The sequence below is a fragment of the Bicyclus anynana genome, chromosome 24, assembly GCF_947172395.1.
Source record: "Bicyclus anynana chromosome 24, ilBicAnyn1.1, whole genome shotgun sequence".
NCBI classification, from domain to species: domain Eukaryota; kingdom Metazoa; phylum Arthropoda; class Insecta; order Lepidoptera; family Nymphalidae; genus Bicyclus; species Bicyclus anynana.
This window is the reverse complement of record NC_069106.1, coordinates 7194590-7210794: the sequence shown is the minus strand read 5'-3', so window position 1 is coordinate 7210794 and position 16205 is coordinate 7194590. Positions and strand designations below refer to the sequence as shown.

Here is a 16205-nt window from a genome sequence, read left to right as displayed (position 1 = left end):
GGCAGGGAGGTAGTATAAGCAGTTGACGAAAACGGATTTTGCGACAGGGTCAGATTAAATAGGTCTATAAAGGGCGGACGACGTCGACGACGACGAATAATTCACAAATCCTAATAGGAAACAAAAGCTTCAAACGATTGTCAGTATATTTAGATCGTCGGCTTTATCAAAACATTCATACAAAGTGTCGGGACGGCTGACTTCCCTCCACGGCCCGCTGCGTGCCGGTGTCGCGACACAAGCAATGAGCCGTGACTATGTCTGTGTTGCTGCCTCTTAATTAGGGATAAGTATCTGCTTAAAGCTCAGTCACACAGCGAGCGATGGAACGAGCTATGTTAGGAGTGATCGAATCGAGTGACTGCGTGATCGAATCAGAAATGAGGAGATCAGAAGAACCAAAGTCACCGACATAGCTCAACGAGTTGCGAAGCTGAAGTGGGCGGGGCACATAGTTTGAAGAACCGATGGGCTTTGGGGTCCCAAATTGCTGGAATGGCGACCCCGCACTAGAAAGCGTAGTGTTGGTCCCACCAGGTGGGCTGACGACATCAAGCGAGTCGCAGGGATTCGCTGGATGCAGACGGCACAGGATCGTGATGTTTGGAAGTCCCTACAAAAGGCCTATGTCCTGCAGTGGACGTCCATCAGCTGATATGATGATGATGATGAGAGTTCTATATATCATATTATGTACTAACTGATGATCACTTCGAAGGCGTGATAATTAAGCCATTTCTGAAAGAACTACATGAAAGAACACTTGCTGAAAAACCTAAATCTTTATTATGTTCTTACATGGCTTGAATAAATATATCATCGGGCTAGCACCGCCTTCGAAGTATATATATAAACATAAAATCTTACAACTAAGGATTAACAGTGCAAGAGGCGACCTTATCACTCATAGTAATCTCTTCCAGGCTACGTAACTTGAAGAAGCATATAAACCAGTAAGGCGGGTAGTAGCAAATAACATAAATACTCTCAAAAGTATATTAATGATCTAAGATCCCGTATTTATGACAAAGACGACCTTCACCGATCCGTCTTTATTTTTTTTTTTGAGGAGGAAAATATTTTTAAATATCCTCGCTTCCTCTTTGAACAAGTTGATCAGATGTAAAAAAAAATGTTGTTGCACCATTCTACTGCACAAAACGAAACAACAAACGCAAAAAGCCGCGTTTTGAACAGCACCAACAACAACAAGTAAAGAATTACAGTCATTAATATCACCACGGATCGCATTATGTATGTTTTTTTCCTATTTCGGGTCTGTGTTATTATGTTTTATAACATTACGATTAAAGAGCTGATATTTTACGTGTGTAATTACGCGTTATCCATCATATAATATGTATAGACTAGCTGACGTATGTGGCTTCGTCCGCATAACATTCGTTTTTTTTGACAACTTTATCTGCCAAAATTATTTCTATCTCAAAAGAAAGTAAATATAGATTTGATACCTAGATCTGTAGTCTTTACTGCACTGTATGAAATTAATGGAAATATCCTGTGATTCAGCATTGAAATCAATTTCAAAGAACCTTCATTATCAAGTTTCTGGGTGAATATAAAGATTTTATTTAGATTACTAGCGGACGCCCGCGACTTCGTCCGCGTGAAAGTCGTTGTAAACTTTCAACTACCCCTATCCTACCCTACCCTAACCTACCTCTACCCTACCCCTACCCTATCCTATCAAAACCCTACCCCTACCCTACCCTACCCTACTCTACCCCTACCCTACTCATTAAGGCTGCACTTCTTTATTTATTCCTCCCACCGCGACTCGCGTCGAGCGCGGCAACCGTTACACAAAAATAATCCATATAGCATGAATTAGTATTCACGCGCGATGGCTTAGCATAGTTCTTGTATAACTTTGGTGTTTCTTTACCGATTTTTATGATTCTTTTTTTATTGAATAGGTAATAATGTTAACTTTCTTATTAGGGATGAGTGATGAGTGTTAAAAATATAAGAGTAGACAAATATAATTAGAAAGCTCCGAACTACTAAGCTATCGGGAGTTACACGTGTTATTGTGAGTCAACCATAAAAAATAGACATATGTATGCTGTTGTGTTTTTATAGATAATTTTAAGGAGAACATTTCCGTCATACATGATTTCTATGTAGCTTTAACCATTAAGGCTGTACACGCGACGGAAGATTAAAAAATTGAGTAACTTCTCCCGTTTTCTCAACATTTCTCTTCACTACTCTGCTCCTATTAATCGTAGCGTAATGAAAAGTATACTATAACCTGCCCAGGAGTATGTAGAATAATTGTACCAAGTTTCGTTAAAATCCGTCCAGTAGTTTTTGTTTCTATAAAGAACATACAGACAGACAGACAGACAGACAGACAGACAGACAGACAGACAGACAGACAAAAATTTTACTGATTGCATTTTTGGCATCAGTATCGATCACTAATCACCCCCTGATAGTTATTTTGGAAATATATTTCATGTACAGAATTGACCTCTCTACAGATTTATTATAAGTATAGATAAGGAGATATCGGACGAAGCACTGAAATATATTCTGCTTTTTTCAACCACTTACCTATGTGAAAAGCATTCTCTACTCTTGTATACACAAAAAAGTAAAAACAAATACTTACAGAAACAGATTACAACTGGAATCTGATTTGAGATTATTAACTTCACATAATTTTTTTTTTCATATATTCCATAATAAACAGCTAAGAAGCATAAATAAGTACCTATTTTGTATCTGTAATAACTAAAATATTTGCCTAATCGGATTTTTTTTTACTGTTTATTTTATTAGGGGGTCCGTGAAAACTGTGCTTGATTTCCTAGGGGTTGGGAAACGCTGTTCTAGATAGTTAATTTACATTAAGCTTCTAAGATTTGACCTACACATTTATCAGGTCAACTTAAATGAAAGTATACAAAAAGCTAATAGGTTCGTAGGTTTCCAACGTTTTCACAAATCGATTTAGACCCGTATCATCAGTTTTTCTATCAATCGTAGGAAAAAAAGTCAATGAATCACACGTAAGACGTGCTTCGCCACGCTTTTTTCGCCAAAGATAATGGAATGGACCTTAAAATCGTACAAAATGGGCCCGCAACAGAATCGTGGCAGGATATTCAATTTGTACTCGTTAGGGCCATCTTTGTTCGTGTATCAATTGTATCAACACGCTAACTCAAGTCTCAATGAATGCCAACTATGCTATCAACCGTTTTTTTGCTAACTAGTTGATTAAATCGTGATTAGATCAACATCAACTTTCGGTCGGTCAATATCGTAAAATTGCAAAGCTCTACCCTACGTATTTTTTTGCTAATTAATTAGATAATATCTGGTTGATCGAGCTTAGATTCATGCCATAAAATTACTATAGCGAATGCCCGCAATCAGCGGCGTGCATAAGGTTTTTAACTAGGGTATGCATTATAAGCAAAAATGGGAAATTTCCTTGTCCAACTATTTGTGGTAACACAACATAAGTTTGTATTAAGTCCTTAGGTGCTTTTTTGCATTGTACGCCACTACCCAAAACACATTTTGCGTGAAATTCAAAATCAAAATTAATTTATTTCATATTCATAGCCTACCTACTTGACATACCTAAATTAATTTTGACATTTTCGTTTTCGCTTTTAAAACGTTCGAGTAGATGTATGTATTTGTAAAGAATTTACCACCAGTTCGGAAGAATATTTTTTTTTTCAGAAATCCCGCAGGAACCATGAATATTTCCGAGATACAGCCTTACCGTATATTTTGCTCCAAGGTTCAGTTTATCTCTTTAAACCTTCCTAGCAAAATCCATCAAAATCATTTCAGCGGCTTAGCCAAGGAAACAAGGTAACAGACAGACAGACAGACTTTCGCATTTATAATATTAGTGTGGATTCCAAATACAGTTTTTCAAAGATGAGCTACTTGCAGATATAATCTGAGATAATGTTACGAATGAGAAAGTTACATTTGATGATATCTGAGAGAAATCAAATGATTTCTAATCTAGTCGAAGTAACAATTCCCATCAGTCTGTACCTAATAATAATTAGGATTGCCATTTTGTGAAACTAAAAGTTATTTATCTGAAACTATTATCAGACAAGATGACAAAACACTTAATGAAAGTCCCGCCAAGCGATAAAGCGTTCCGGTACAATATTGTGTAGAATTTGAAATTAGTGTGGATTTTCATCAAGTTGTCAAGGGTTAAATAAATAAATCTAGGTATAATTGATAATTGTTATTATAGGAGCAAATATTTTATTAAAATAAGTCGAGCCATATAAATTTTACCAACACTAACAACATATAAAGATCCACCATGCATTCACATATGAAAGTCGCTTGAACATTTATGCTTCGCTCGACCTTTGTATTGATCGGCTCAGCAAGGTCGTGCAGCCATCGACCAAACAACCAGGTAACTACATCCATTGCCACCTGTGTTCCCTTCTGTCTTTAAATTGTTAGTACTTAACCGTCAATGTATATTCAATTTATAAACACGGAACGCATCATTTACACTTAACGATAAATCGAATATTGTCAGTCCTTTTTCTATGCGACAGTTGACTTTACGTTTCCATTAGTATTATGTAAGTCAGTGTACCATTCAAACAATGAGTCACTACACCGATTTTTGTCATATTTCGTTTTAGTAATCATCTAATATCTTAGACCATTAATAAGAATGGACTTGTTTCGCAACCGAATTCACCAACAAAAAAGTCTGTCGTTTTTTAAGGGGGACGAGGTAAACTTACACATCGAAAACATTTACCACCATTAAGTTTATTCTGTGTCCATACACTACACACAACTATACATTTGAGTCGCAATACACACACGCGTAATTTTTACACAGACTAACAACGGCCAGCGGGGTAACGGTTAGCGAGGCAAGTCCTGTTATTAATGGTCTAAGTCTAATATAGTTATTTTTATGAAATTTTAGAATTTTAGAATTTAAACTATCGTGAGTGTTATTCATATTAATTGATTATGAAACACGGCTAAAACTCACGTGATATTACGTCGGAGTATGCCCGACTAGTTTCGAACCCATACGGGGCCCTTAGTCATGAGCTGGTTCTTGCATATGTCATTTGCATTTGCAATGAGTTTTAACAATAGTCTAACATCAATATTTCAACAAAATTACGTAAATATCAGTTTTTCGTTAAAATAACGTAACTGCCTGCTACTATCACTACTAAACTTATGTTACTTTTTTGACGGCCTCCGTGGCGCAGTGGTATGCGCGTTGGATTTACAAGACGGAGGTCCTGGGTTCGATCCCCGGCTGGGCAGATTGAAATTTTCTTAATTTGTCCAGGTCTGGCTGGTGGGAGGCTTCGGCCGTGGCTAGTTATCACCCCACCGGCAAAGACGTACCGCCAAGCGATTTAGCGTTCCGGTACGATGCCGTGTAGAAACCGAAAGGGGTGTGGATTTTCATCCTCCTCCAAACAAGTTAGCCCGCTTCCATCTTAGACTGCATCATCACTTACCTGGTGCGATTGTAGTCAAAGGCTAACTTGTAAATAATAAAAAAAAAAAATTAAATGAAAAAAAAAACACAAAATTAGATGATTGCAAAAATGAAATTACGATGAAAAACGATGTAGTGACTCATTATTTGAATGGTACACCGAGACACATAATAACCCTGCAGGTGAGATTGTAGTCAAGTGCTATTTTTTTTTTTTTTTTTTTTTATTTTATTGAAGGCTTACAAACAACATCATAGTACATAATCATATTATCATAATAGTAATACATAGACTTAGAACAACTAGACGTAGCCATAGCGTGGCCGCCCGTGAGACAGCCTTATGTAAGGTTATAAGTGTGCGTGTGTATTATATTATTATGTACACTACACTTGCATTCATAAATTACATAACAAAATGTTGCCATACATATTTATTTACACGTTTTTGGGGTAATCTGCAAATATAATTAAATGAATACCTACTACGATAAATAGGATCAGATAGATTAAAAAGTAAGATTCTTTCAGATAATAAAAGAACTTTGTATTATTTAATTGTGTTTTCGGTGATAACTTAAATCATAACATGATATCAGTCCATTGCCTACAATTCTTACCTATGGTAGGAGCACAGGCTTTTAAACTTTCAGCTGATCTTTCTTGATACTAAAGATGTGAAAGTTTGTAAGTGTGAGTTTATTGTAATCTTTCAACAAATACTACTAAACAGATTTCACCAAATTTTGGCACACAAATAACCTGAAATAACACATAGGTTATTTTTTATCCCAAAATTCCTACAGGAACGGGAACTACTTATGCGGGGGAAATCGCGCATACCCTCTAGTATTAAATATTAATAACACATGTCTAGCCATCATAACAAAATGTTGCTATGCATCTTAGACTCGTGGTAAAGAGTGTAATCTTTACTTTATTAAGAATTAGTTACAGCGTCTTACCAAAAATTACTTAATTCTTTTATTTTAGTGGTAGTTTAATAGGTGGGACATGGTCACATTTGAAGTAAATAAAAGAAAGGTTAGGTTTTGAAATATAGCGAAATACGAAATATTGCCATTGAAGATACTCTACTAAACGCTTATCACATTCAATTAGCTTCGAATTCCAACAAATCTAGGCTATATATTATCATTCAATGAAGTTTATGGTCTCTTACTAATGAAATGTAATTCCTTTGATTTTCCGCTCACTGCGGCTTTTGCAGCCTAAAATACAACACCCCACCATAGCACAATAATTTATAAATTAATATCGTAACCGCAATGTTGTACCATATAATACTCAATTTACTAAAAATTAACTAACTGCTTGGATACGTGTTGTGTTTGTCAACCATCAATCAAACACTTGACGTTTGCCAAACAAAAAAATCGACCATGCTGAAAGTGACAAAAAAAAATCTCGTGTCCCTTTTTAATAAAAGCCGAGTGACATAAGCCTGTCAGCCTCTAGAATCCAAAGTCACTTTAGGGCTACATCTGGTAGTTATATATCTATGTAGATAAATAAAAATTAAAATTATAACTATGACACCAGCTTCGGAAACCACAGATTACAATACTATAAAGTAGACTACTACGCACCTAAATATTTTATATAAAATTATTACAAACAAATTTTGAAAAAATTAAAATAACAAGTGAATAAAAAAAAATATAAAAAAAAAAAATCTATCACTCAAGTGATCTTATTACTAGTCTTATCACTATGTATAATACCTAATAGACATTTTTCATAGTGACTTTTCCTTTAACAATGCCATTCTACATGTCGCAATCGTTTCGTTGTCTTTAACTATAAAATCTCTAATTCCATACACCCAGTGTAACACTTTTACTATTTCACGCAACAATCACCTTTTCAATCTTTTAAATAAAACCTATAATTGCGTATTACATTTTGAAATTAAATCGTCACGTTGTCTTTAACTATACACCTGGTATCAGTAGGAACACTTTTATGATATTTTCATACAACAATCGCCTTTTTAGTCATTACAATAAAACCTATAATTGCGTATTACATTTTGAGACTAAATCGTCACGTTGTCTTTAACTATACACCCTGTATCAAGTAGAACAATTTTATTATAATTTCATACAACAATCGCCTTTTTGCTCATTCGAATAAAACGTATAATTGCGTACTACATTTTGAGACTAAGATAATCGTTGCACATAAACGCAGCTACGTGATGGTATTGAGGAATTAATTAAGCAGGTACAGTCGTGACGAGATAAAGGGATGCTGGGGAATCGATAACACCGTAGTGACAGCCATACAAAATTCGGAATGTCAGGTATCTTGTAAAGTTAGGACAGACAAAATTGTATCTGATGGTTTACTTTAAAAACACTTTACAATGGTTAACGTTATAAAAGTCAAAAGTCAAAAGTCAAAATTCATTTATTTCAAATAGGCTTAGTTTACAAGCTCTTTTGAAACGTCAGGTAGGTAATAATATTAAACTTAAGATAATGGTGATAATAATCAATCGAAAACTTAAAATTAAAGTTTCGAGGGTTCCAAACGCGCCTTGGTCCGAAAAGAGCCCACAACAAACTCAGCCAAGGTTTATTTTCTTTATTTATCATAATTTTACAAACTTATTTAAAACTAAGCACACAGTCGTATGATACAGTTTAACACCAAGCTTTTTTTATCATAAAATACTCATTAACATTATAATAAGACTTTACTAAAAGCTTGCGTTTAATAAACACTTTAAACTTAAATCTTCTATAATCATCATCATATCAGCCGATGGACGTCCATTTGCAGGACATAGGCCTTTTGTAAGGACTTCCAAACATCACGATGCTGAGCCATCTGCATCCAGCGAATCCCTGCGACTCGCTTGATGTCGTCAGTCCATCTGGTGGGGGATACCAATAAATACGCTTTCTAGTGCGGGGCCGCCATTCCAGCACCTTGGGACCCCAACGTCCATCGGCTCTTCGAGCTATTTACTTCTCTTATACCACCCTAACACAGAACTGGAAACATGACTGACATGCAGCATTGGAACAAATTCAACCTCTATGTTGGCCCTATGCGGATTGGCAAACTTCGCACACGTAGAGAATTAAAAAAAAATCAGGTATGCAGGTTTTCTCACGATGTTCCTTCACCGTTTGAGACACGTGATATTTAATATATTAAAATGCACATACCTAACTAAAAAGTTTAGGATTGTTTTTTTTTATTCTTTACAAGTTAACCCTTGATTACAATCTCACCTGATGGTAAGTCAAGTAATGCAATCTCAGATGGAAGCGGGCTAACTTGTTAGGAGTAGGATGAAAATCCACACCCCTATCGGTTTCTACACGACATCGCACCGGAACGCTAAATCGCTTGGCGGTACGTCTTTATCCGTAGGGTGGTAACTAGCCACGGCCGAAGCCTCCCACCAGCCAAAAAAAGGTTCGAACCTACACCCTCCGAATCGAAAGCAGAGGCTACCACTGGGCTATCACGTCTCATGAAACACAAAACCGCGTAAAGTCAGGTGTTGCCACACTACCATGACTGATTGGATATTTTTTGTAACCATAACGATGTCTTTTGACTTAGAGCTCTTTTTTAGTACTGCGGGTGTTTTATTCAATCCTAATTGAGGTGCGGATTCGCTAAGGATGCGATTAGGATGTGATTAATAAACAGCCAAAGCCCATTACAGTTTGCCGACTTAAATCGCTCTTCAATTAAATTGTTTCCTTTATTCAAGGAATTAGATGTGACTGCTAATGGAATTGACGCGTAATAAATGATTGGATTCCAACGAAATTGGACGTCAATTATATTTCCAACTGTTATGGACTTTTGGAATTAGAATTCGGTGTGTTTGAGCGATGAGGAATGGTCGTTCGTTAGGTCTTATTTGATGTGCAATTTCGGTTTATTCAACTACTATTCAAATCAAATCAAAAATCATTTATTTCAAGTAGGCTCAGTTTACAAGCACATTTGACACGTCAGTTGACTATTTGTAAAGATTCTACCACCGGTTCGGAAGGCAGGTTCTGCTGAGAAGAAACCGGCAAGAAACTCAACAGTTGCTCTTTTTAAAAAATCATACAGTAGGTATTATAATTTACAATTGATGATAACATTGCAATTTCTTATAGTTTTACTTTTTGTGTGAAGGTGGAAGCTGATCCAATGGCCTCCAAGCGCTTTTATCTTTAACTCATCAATGTTGTAGTAACCTCGACTAAGTAAATGTTTTTTAACACATTGCTTAAAGCTATGCATTGGCAGGTCCATCACAGTCTTAGGGATCTTGTTATAGAAGAGTACACCCAAACCTACAAAAGATTTGGCTAAATACCGATATATACCGAATAAATATACCTAGATAAGTTTAAGCTTAAATCTATTATTCTTCATGCTCCTGTTTTTTTAATTGTAGATACTTATATCTATGTCTCATAAATAAATTAATATATGTAGATACAGTAGACCACAGAACATAGATAATGTTTATATTGTTCTAATGTGTTATTGTAAATTGCAGTCAGTCATTAAGTTTATTTTTTATTGCACCATACATTTTTTTATATTTTTTACTAGTTAGCCCTTGACTACAATATCACCTGATCTAAGTGATGATGCAATCTAAGATGGAAGCGGGCTGACTCGTTAGGAAGAGGATTGGACATCATATCGGAACGCTAAATCGCTTGTCGGTACCACAGAAAACATATGGCGGTACGTCTTTGTCGGTAGGGTGGTAACTAACCACGGCCCAAGCCTCCCACCAGCCAAAACCTAATCAAATCACTATATTCATGTCCGGCCCAAGACCGGCAATCATCTAAGTACCTTTTATTTCGATTAACCCATGTTTTCGAGATTTGTGAAAAATTAAATTTCACTCGAAGTCGCGGGCTTATGTGCACATAAAAATAAAAAACTTTGAGTTCTTTCTGCAATATATCCTCCGTGTTAATATCCTCCGAGTCAATTGAAAGCAAAAATGCCATTATCGCGTTTTATACTCACGCGTATGGCAACACTAATAACGCGTGAATATTCGCATGCGGTCGGCGTAATTGTGCTTTTGAAAGCGAATTCCGATTCACTGACAATGCATAGGCAGTTGGAGAACAAGTCTGCGCTAACCAGACTTCCCTCATGTTATAAATAAATAAATATACTTAAACAATACTATCTAGCCCCAAAGTAAGCATACAGAGTAGCTTGTGTTATGGGTACTATGATAGTTGATGTTATAATATTCATATACATTTGTATACTACATATAAATACTTATATAATGTATAAAATACATACAGACACTGGAAAACACCTATGCTCATCACACAAATATTTTCCAGTTGTGGGAATCAAACCCACGACCGTGGATGCAGAAAGCAGGGTCACTACCCACTGCGCCACGCAGCCGTCAATATCTATACTAATATTATAAAGCTGAATAGTTTGTTTGTTTGTTGATTGAACGCGCTAATCTCAGGTGGTCCGATTTAAAAAACTCTTTCAGTGTTATAAAGCCCATTTATCGAGGAAGGCTATAAGGCTATATTTTATCCCCGCATTCCTACGGCAACGGGAACCATGCGGGTGAAACCGCTTAGGCTAGTAACTTATAAAAGCTGAGTTTTTTCTTCCAACTGTGTGTGCCATAAGTTTTTTAATACGACCTCAGCGGCGTCACTGGTGGTTTGGGAAGCATCGCCTGATGGGTTCAAAAACTGAAGTGATGACTTTCTAATGGCGTCTCCTCTGATACTCGGCTTATCGTGAGTTAATAAAATACCTACCCACGTCTGTGTGGCGTCAGATATCGGGGACCTCGTCTTAGCCGGCGAAGACGCTGTGTACTTGTGTTTGTGTTGCCTGGGAAGCATTGTCGTTTCGTTATGACATTGTCAGGATCGTAAAGAACGTTTTTCGGGCGTCTTGATCTAGGTACAATCGGCGTTGGAAGCTAAGTTTGTCACTCCATGCTTATACCTGTCAAACTATAGGTAATTAAGTACGATAGGCAAGTATGGATTAGTTTTTTGGGATATACTATTGAAATGATGATGATGACGATGATGAAGCATCGCATGATGAATGATGATGAAGCATGAGCTTCAAAACTTTGGAACATGTTTAAACTTTTATAATTGGAGGGAGATCAGACTACTGCAGACTCTTAGTCCATTGAGTTAGGCTTAAAGCCATCGTTAACGCGCTATAGCGGGTTGTTTTATTATTTTATTAATATCTGCGGTACACCGCAGTTTAACGGACGAATGATCTCACACTTAAAGCGAGGCCATAGCTGACGAGACTTATGGGCTATGGCTGGGCAGTGCACAACACAGACCTTAGCCTATGCCGACTGTTCAGTCAATTGTTAAAGTTCCTGTGTGATCCCTTTTGTGTCCCCTTCTATTATAGGACTCAAAAGTGATTACAAATATAAGAAAACTAATATCCAATGTAACCAAAATAAAACCCTACACACATCGTTCACAAGTACGTGACTTCACTCAGGGTCATTCTCTGCCATTCTAGGGTCTTATTTTGGTTACAGTTTGATTTGTTAATTAAGTTGTCCTGTCAAGTGTTGTGAATAACCTTTGTTCGATATTAGTTTTCTTATATTTGTAATCACTTTTAATACTTCTGTGTCCCTTTCCGTGTCCCCATGCTAATTGAACAGTCAAACTAAGCAGCCCTTGTATTCTGTAAAGTACCAGCGCTGTAACATCGATAGTTTCCATGGCAACTTCGTTGTTGATTTTGATATCTTTCAAACATAAAGTTCAAATTCGCCACAACCATATACTTCTATACTATAGAAGTAGTAGCCCATAACCCTACCTATATTAATACTTGAAATAAACAAATTAATATTCTGCACTTAATTTGCAGCGATTTCAAACAACTAATAACGAAAACCAATTGCAATTACATACACTAAACAATTAGCAAACAGCTTTACCTTTTACCGTTCAAATGACGATAAGAAACATTGTAGTAAACAGGCTACGAACATAAACATTAACAAGTTAATTACAAAAAACAATTATACAAATAACACGATTTCAGTGTGCACTGAAATTACTGAGATAACGATTGGAAATGTAACGTTACGGATAGATAACTTTACCATTGTTTTCGTTACTTTCCTCATTTCCGTTACGGTAATACGTAGGTACTACGCAGGGGTAATAACTTTGAAATTGGTAGTTACAGTTAAATAAAAAAAAAAGTAGGTACCTATACAATTATAAATACGTCGAATTGGTAACCTTCTCTCCGTTTTTCTTCAGTTGATGAATTAAAATGATTTATTAGCAGTAGCGTAGCTAGAAGCGAATTGGGCCCTCGCCTACGGCTGGCGAATCCTTACGGTTTTGATTTGATTGACTTGACTTGACTTAACTGCCGTCAGATTGACCATGATTAATATTATTAGGATCACAATAATGATTAATAACAATTATTGTTTAGAAAGACTGCTAAAGACATATGTAGGTATAGGAATCTAGCCTAAGGCACGGGCCTCACTAGTTCTAGTAGTGCCAGGATATCATTGTAAAAGTAATTGAGTATTTTTTACCCGGCTGCAAGAAGGGTTATGTTTTCGCGCTTATCTTGTATGTATGTAATATCCTTTATTACTCATATTTTCTAAACCGCTGAACGGATTTACGTAATTGATATCGTTAGGTTTGTCTTAATAACCCAAGTGTTCTTAGATAGGTGAAGTTAAAAAAAATAACACGACTGTGAGACGCCTCGCGGTAAAATATTTTTTTTTTCGAATATTGCGATATGGGTACTAAATTCAAAGACTCATCAAGAGGATTTCAAAATGGTATATCATCCAACCTACTATTAGAAAAACGTTATTTATTAATAACGTTTTTCTAATTGTATGGTCTCGTGTATTTACAATATACACGAGGTGGATGACTAGGTTTGAGGCAAAAATATTGTAGAGACTTTGGGAGCATGTATTGAAAGAAAAAGCTACTTTGCCCACTACATTAGTCCAGCTACGCAACTGTTTATTGCCTAAGCTTTAATACGCGCCAAAGACAGTATAGCACATATATACCTTATTTTTCTGAAGCAGTTATCTACATATCAATATGTAGTTAATCTTCTACTCGTACCTATTACAATTTAAACATTGTATCTGATTGCCATTTTCAAAAAAATAAAGAGATTTTTCTGACTAAGAGCCCGTATTTGTGCTCGTTAAAAGTCCTGGGTGTGTTTTTATTGGGCCCTTTTACGACGGAAGAGTTACATTTTAGCGCTGCGGGCTCTTTATTACCATAGACTGGTGTAATGGCCGATTCACACCGCTCCATTCCACTCGTATGAATAAAGTTAATATATTAAAATACCGCTGACACGCCTAGCGGGTTTTTTATAGTAATAATTGACATACCAAATTTTCCATTAACCAGATGGGTAGCCCAACTGGTGGTTAATGAAAAACTATCATCATCATCAGCCATTATGTATCCACTGCTGGATATAGGCCTCCTTTAAGCAGCGCCATCCCTCTCTATGTTTGGATTTTGCATACAATCGATGCCAGCCACCGTCCGGAGGTCGTCGTTCTACCTAGTGGAGGGGCGCTCCACACCCCGCTTACCGAGACGTGATCCACTCAAGGAAGGACTCCTTACGACTCCAACGACCATCAGTCGTGGAATGGATGGAATACCATAGGCCTATAAACAGAGTAACACTTCTCAAGGCCTGCAAGTAACGTGTCCTACAAAGTGTCGCCACCTAAGGCATATGTACACCAGCAATGCTTTAGATTGGAACACAACAATGCTGTTTGGTTGTAGCTCTGTCACAAAAACTACTTTATCTATATAAATTCTACTACTACAAATATTTGTACGAATATCTCTGTTTTGTTGACTAGATCACAACGTTTTCAAATGGTCCAGTTTAATTATTTAATTTAGTTTACTATCAAAATTCTAATTCTGTAACTCTAAACACGCTATGCATTTACACAAGTAGAAGGTAGTCGTAGATTTAATTAAACCTTTATATAAGACTTTAATTGTAGGTCAAAAGTAAAAATATGGTAATAAGCAAGGAAAAAGTGTATCCGAGTTATTTTTGTTGATAAAACTTAGGAACAAAGAAATACGTTTGATAAGCAAATGATAAAAATAGACCTACTGATCTGTTTTGTTCTATCTATTTAGTACTGGATCAGTGTGAAGCTACCATTAGACCATAGACAGCGGTGATGTTTTAGTACCTGATAACAAGTCCGTGCTGCTTGCTTTCCACTTTCCTACTTACGGTGTAATATAGACATAAAGCTTTATATTTTATTATACCTTTTATTATCTGACCTTTTATTAATAGAACTGTTTCGACCATATAAATCTTTTCGTCACTATCTTTAATATTAGGCTGTTTTACTCCACTGTCGGTTTTATTTTTATCACTAGTTAACTCTTTGTTATTTATTAAACGATTTTTTTTCTAAGAATTTGCGTAAAATGAGTTCCTTGTCATCTGTATCGAGCTGACATGCCTTGCGGTTACTCGTGCAATAAAAAAATGTTAAATTAGTGTTTTTAATTCCAAAGGTTCTGAGATTAGCGCGTTCAAACAAACAAAATTTATTGTATTAGTGTAGATAACCAGTCGGGTGAGAGTCTCTACTTCTCTACACATTTTCGTAAAATTAACCGTCGTAAGCTAATTATGTACGATAAACAAACAAAAAAATAAAATCAAAGTAATAAAGGCCTTAAATGCACCCAGTTAGAGAACAGCAAGATATAAGTATATTTATAAAAAACACAACTCTAATGTACTAAATTAAAAAGTTAAAATTGCGACCATCTGGAGCCAATCACCCCGGGCAATTTAAATAGACAGTTTCCATCAAACGTATCACGATAAATCATTAACCGAAATCTTCTCCTTGTTCCAGATGGTCAGTCGAATCACTTGAACCTCTTCAACTCGCGGCCACAGGCGAAGAAGAAGCGCAAGTCCCGGACGGCGTTCACCAACCACCAGATCTTCGAGCTGGAGAAGCGGTTCCTCTACCAGAAGTACCTCTCCCCGGCTGATAGAGACGAGATCGCCAGCTCATTAGGACTCTCCAATGCGCAAGTCATCACCTGGTTCCAAAACAGACGGGCGAAATTAAAGAGGGACATGGAGGAATTAAAAAAAGATGTAGAAAGCGCTAAAGTGCTATCAGCACACAAAAGTTTCCTCGAAAACGTTACAGATTTGGGCATCCTGAAGAAGAAAGCTATGAGCATAGGTGCCAGTGAGGAAGCCGCGACGAATTTAGTCGTAAACGCGTCTAAATGAAACGAGGCGGCGCGTGCTATCGCGCCAGATGTCGCTTACGACCGACGACTACTCGATTTTTAATCGATACACGAACTTTACAGTGTCAACGACTCGATTAGTGCTAGTGAATCTGAAAGAAACGTGATCGATGCATTGAACGTTTTGAATCGCACATCGATTACTTGAATTAGTAACTGGACTTAAGTGATTTAAATAATGTTTTTATCTTCATTAAACCTAGTTGTCGAGCTAACAAGTCTGTGCACAAATCTCTAAATTACACTAAATTGACAGATCACACTAATATTATAAACGCGAAAGTTTATGTGTTAGTGTATGTTTTTATTCC

At 36.5% G+C, this 16205-nt stretch overlaps 1 protein-coding gene across 2 annotated transcripts in view; it reads left to right on the top strand.

The window, feature by feature from the left end:
- The window catches only part of LOC112053314 (homeobox protein BarH-like 1b), a 105296-nt gene that overhangs the window by 76169 nt on the left and 12922 nt on the right, over positions 1–16205 (top strand). The window contains exon 2 of one of the 2 annotated variants that reach the window (XM_024092706.2): positions 15483–16194. The exons of the other annotated variant lie outside the window; for it this stretch is intronic. Within the exon in view, the coding sequence (XP_023948474.1) occupies positions 15483–15874 (392 nt within the window). The 3' untranslated portion in view covers positions 15875–16194. Of the gene's footprint in view, positions 1–15482; positions 16195–16205 lie in introns of those variants that run through there. 2 annotated transcript variants of the gene reach the window in all.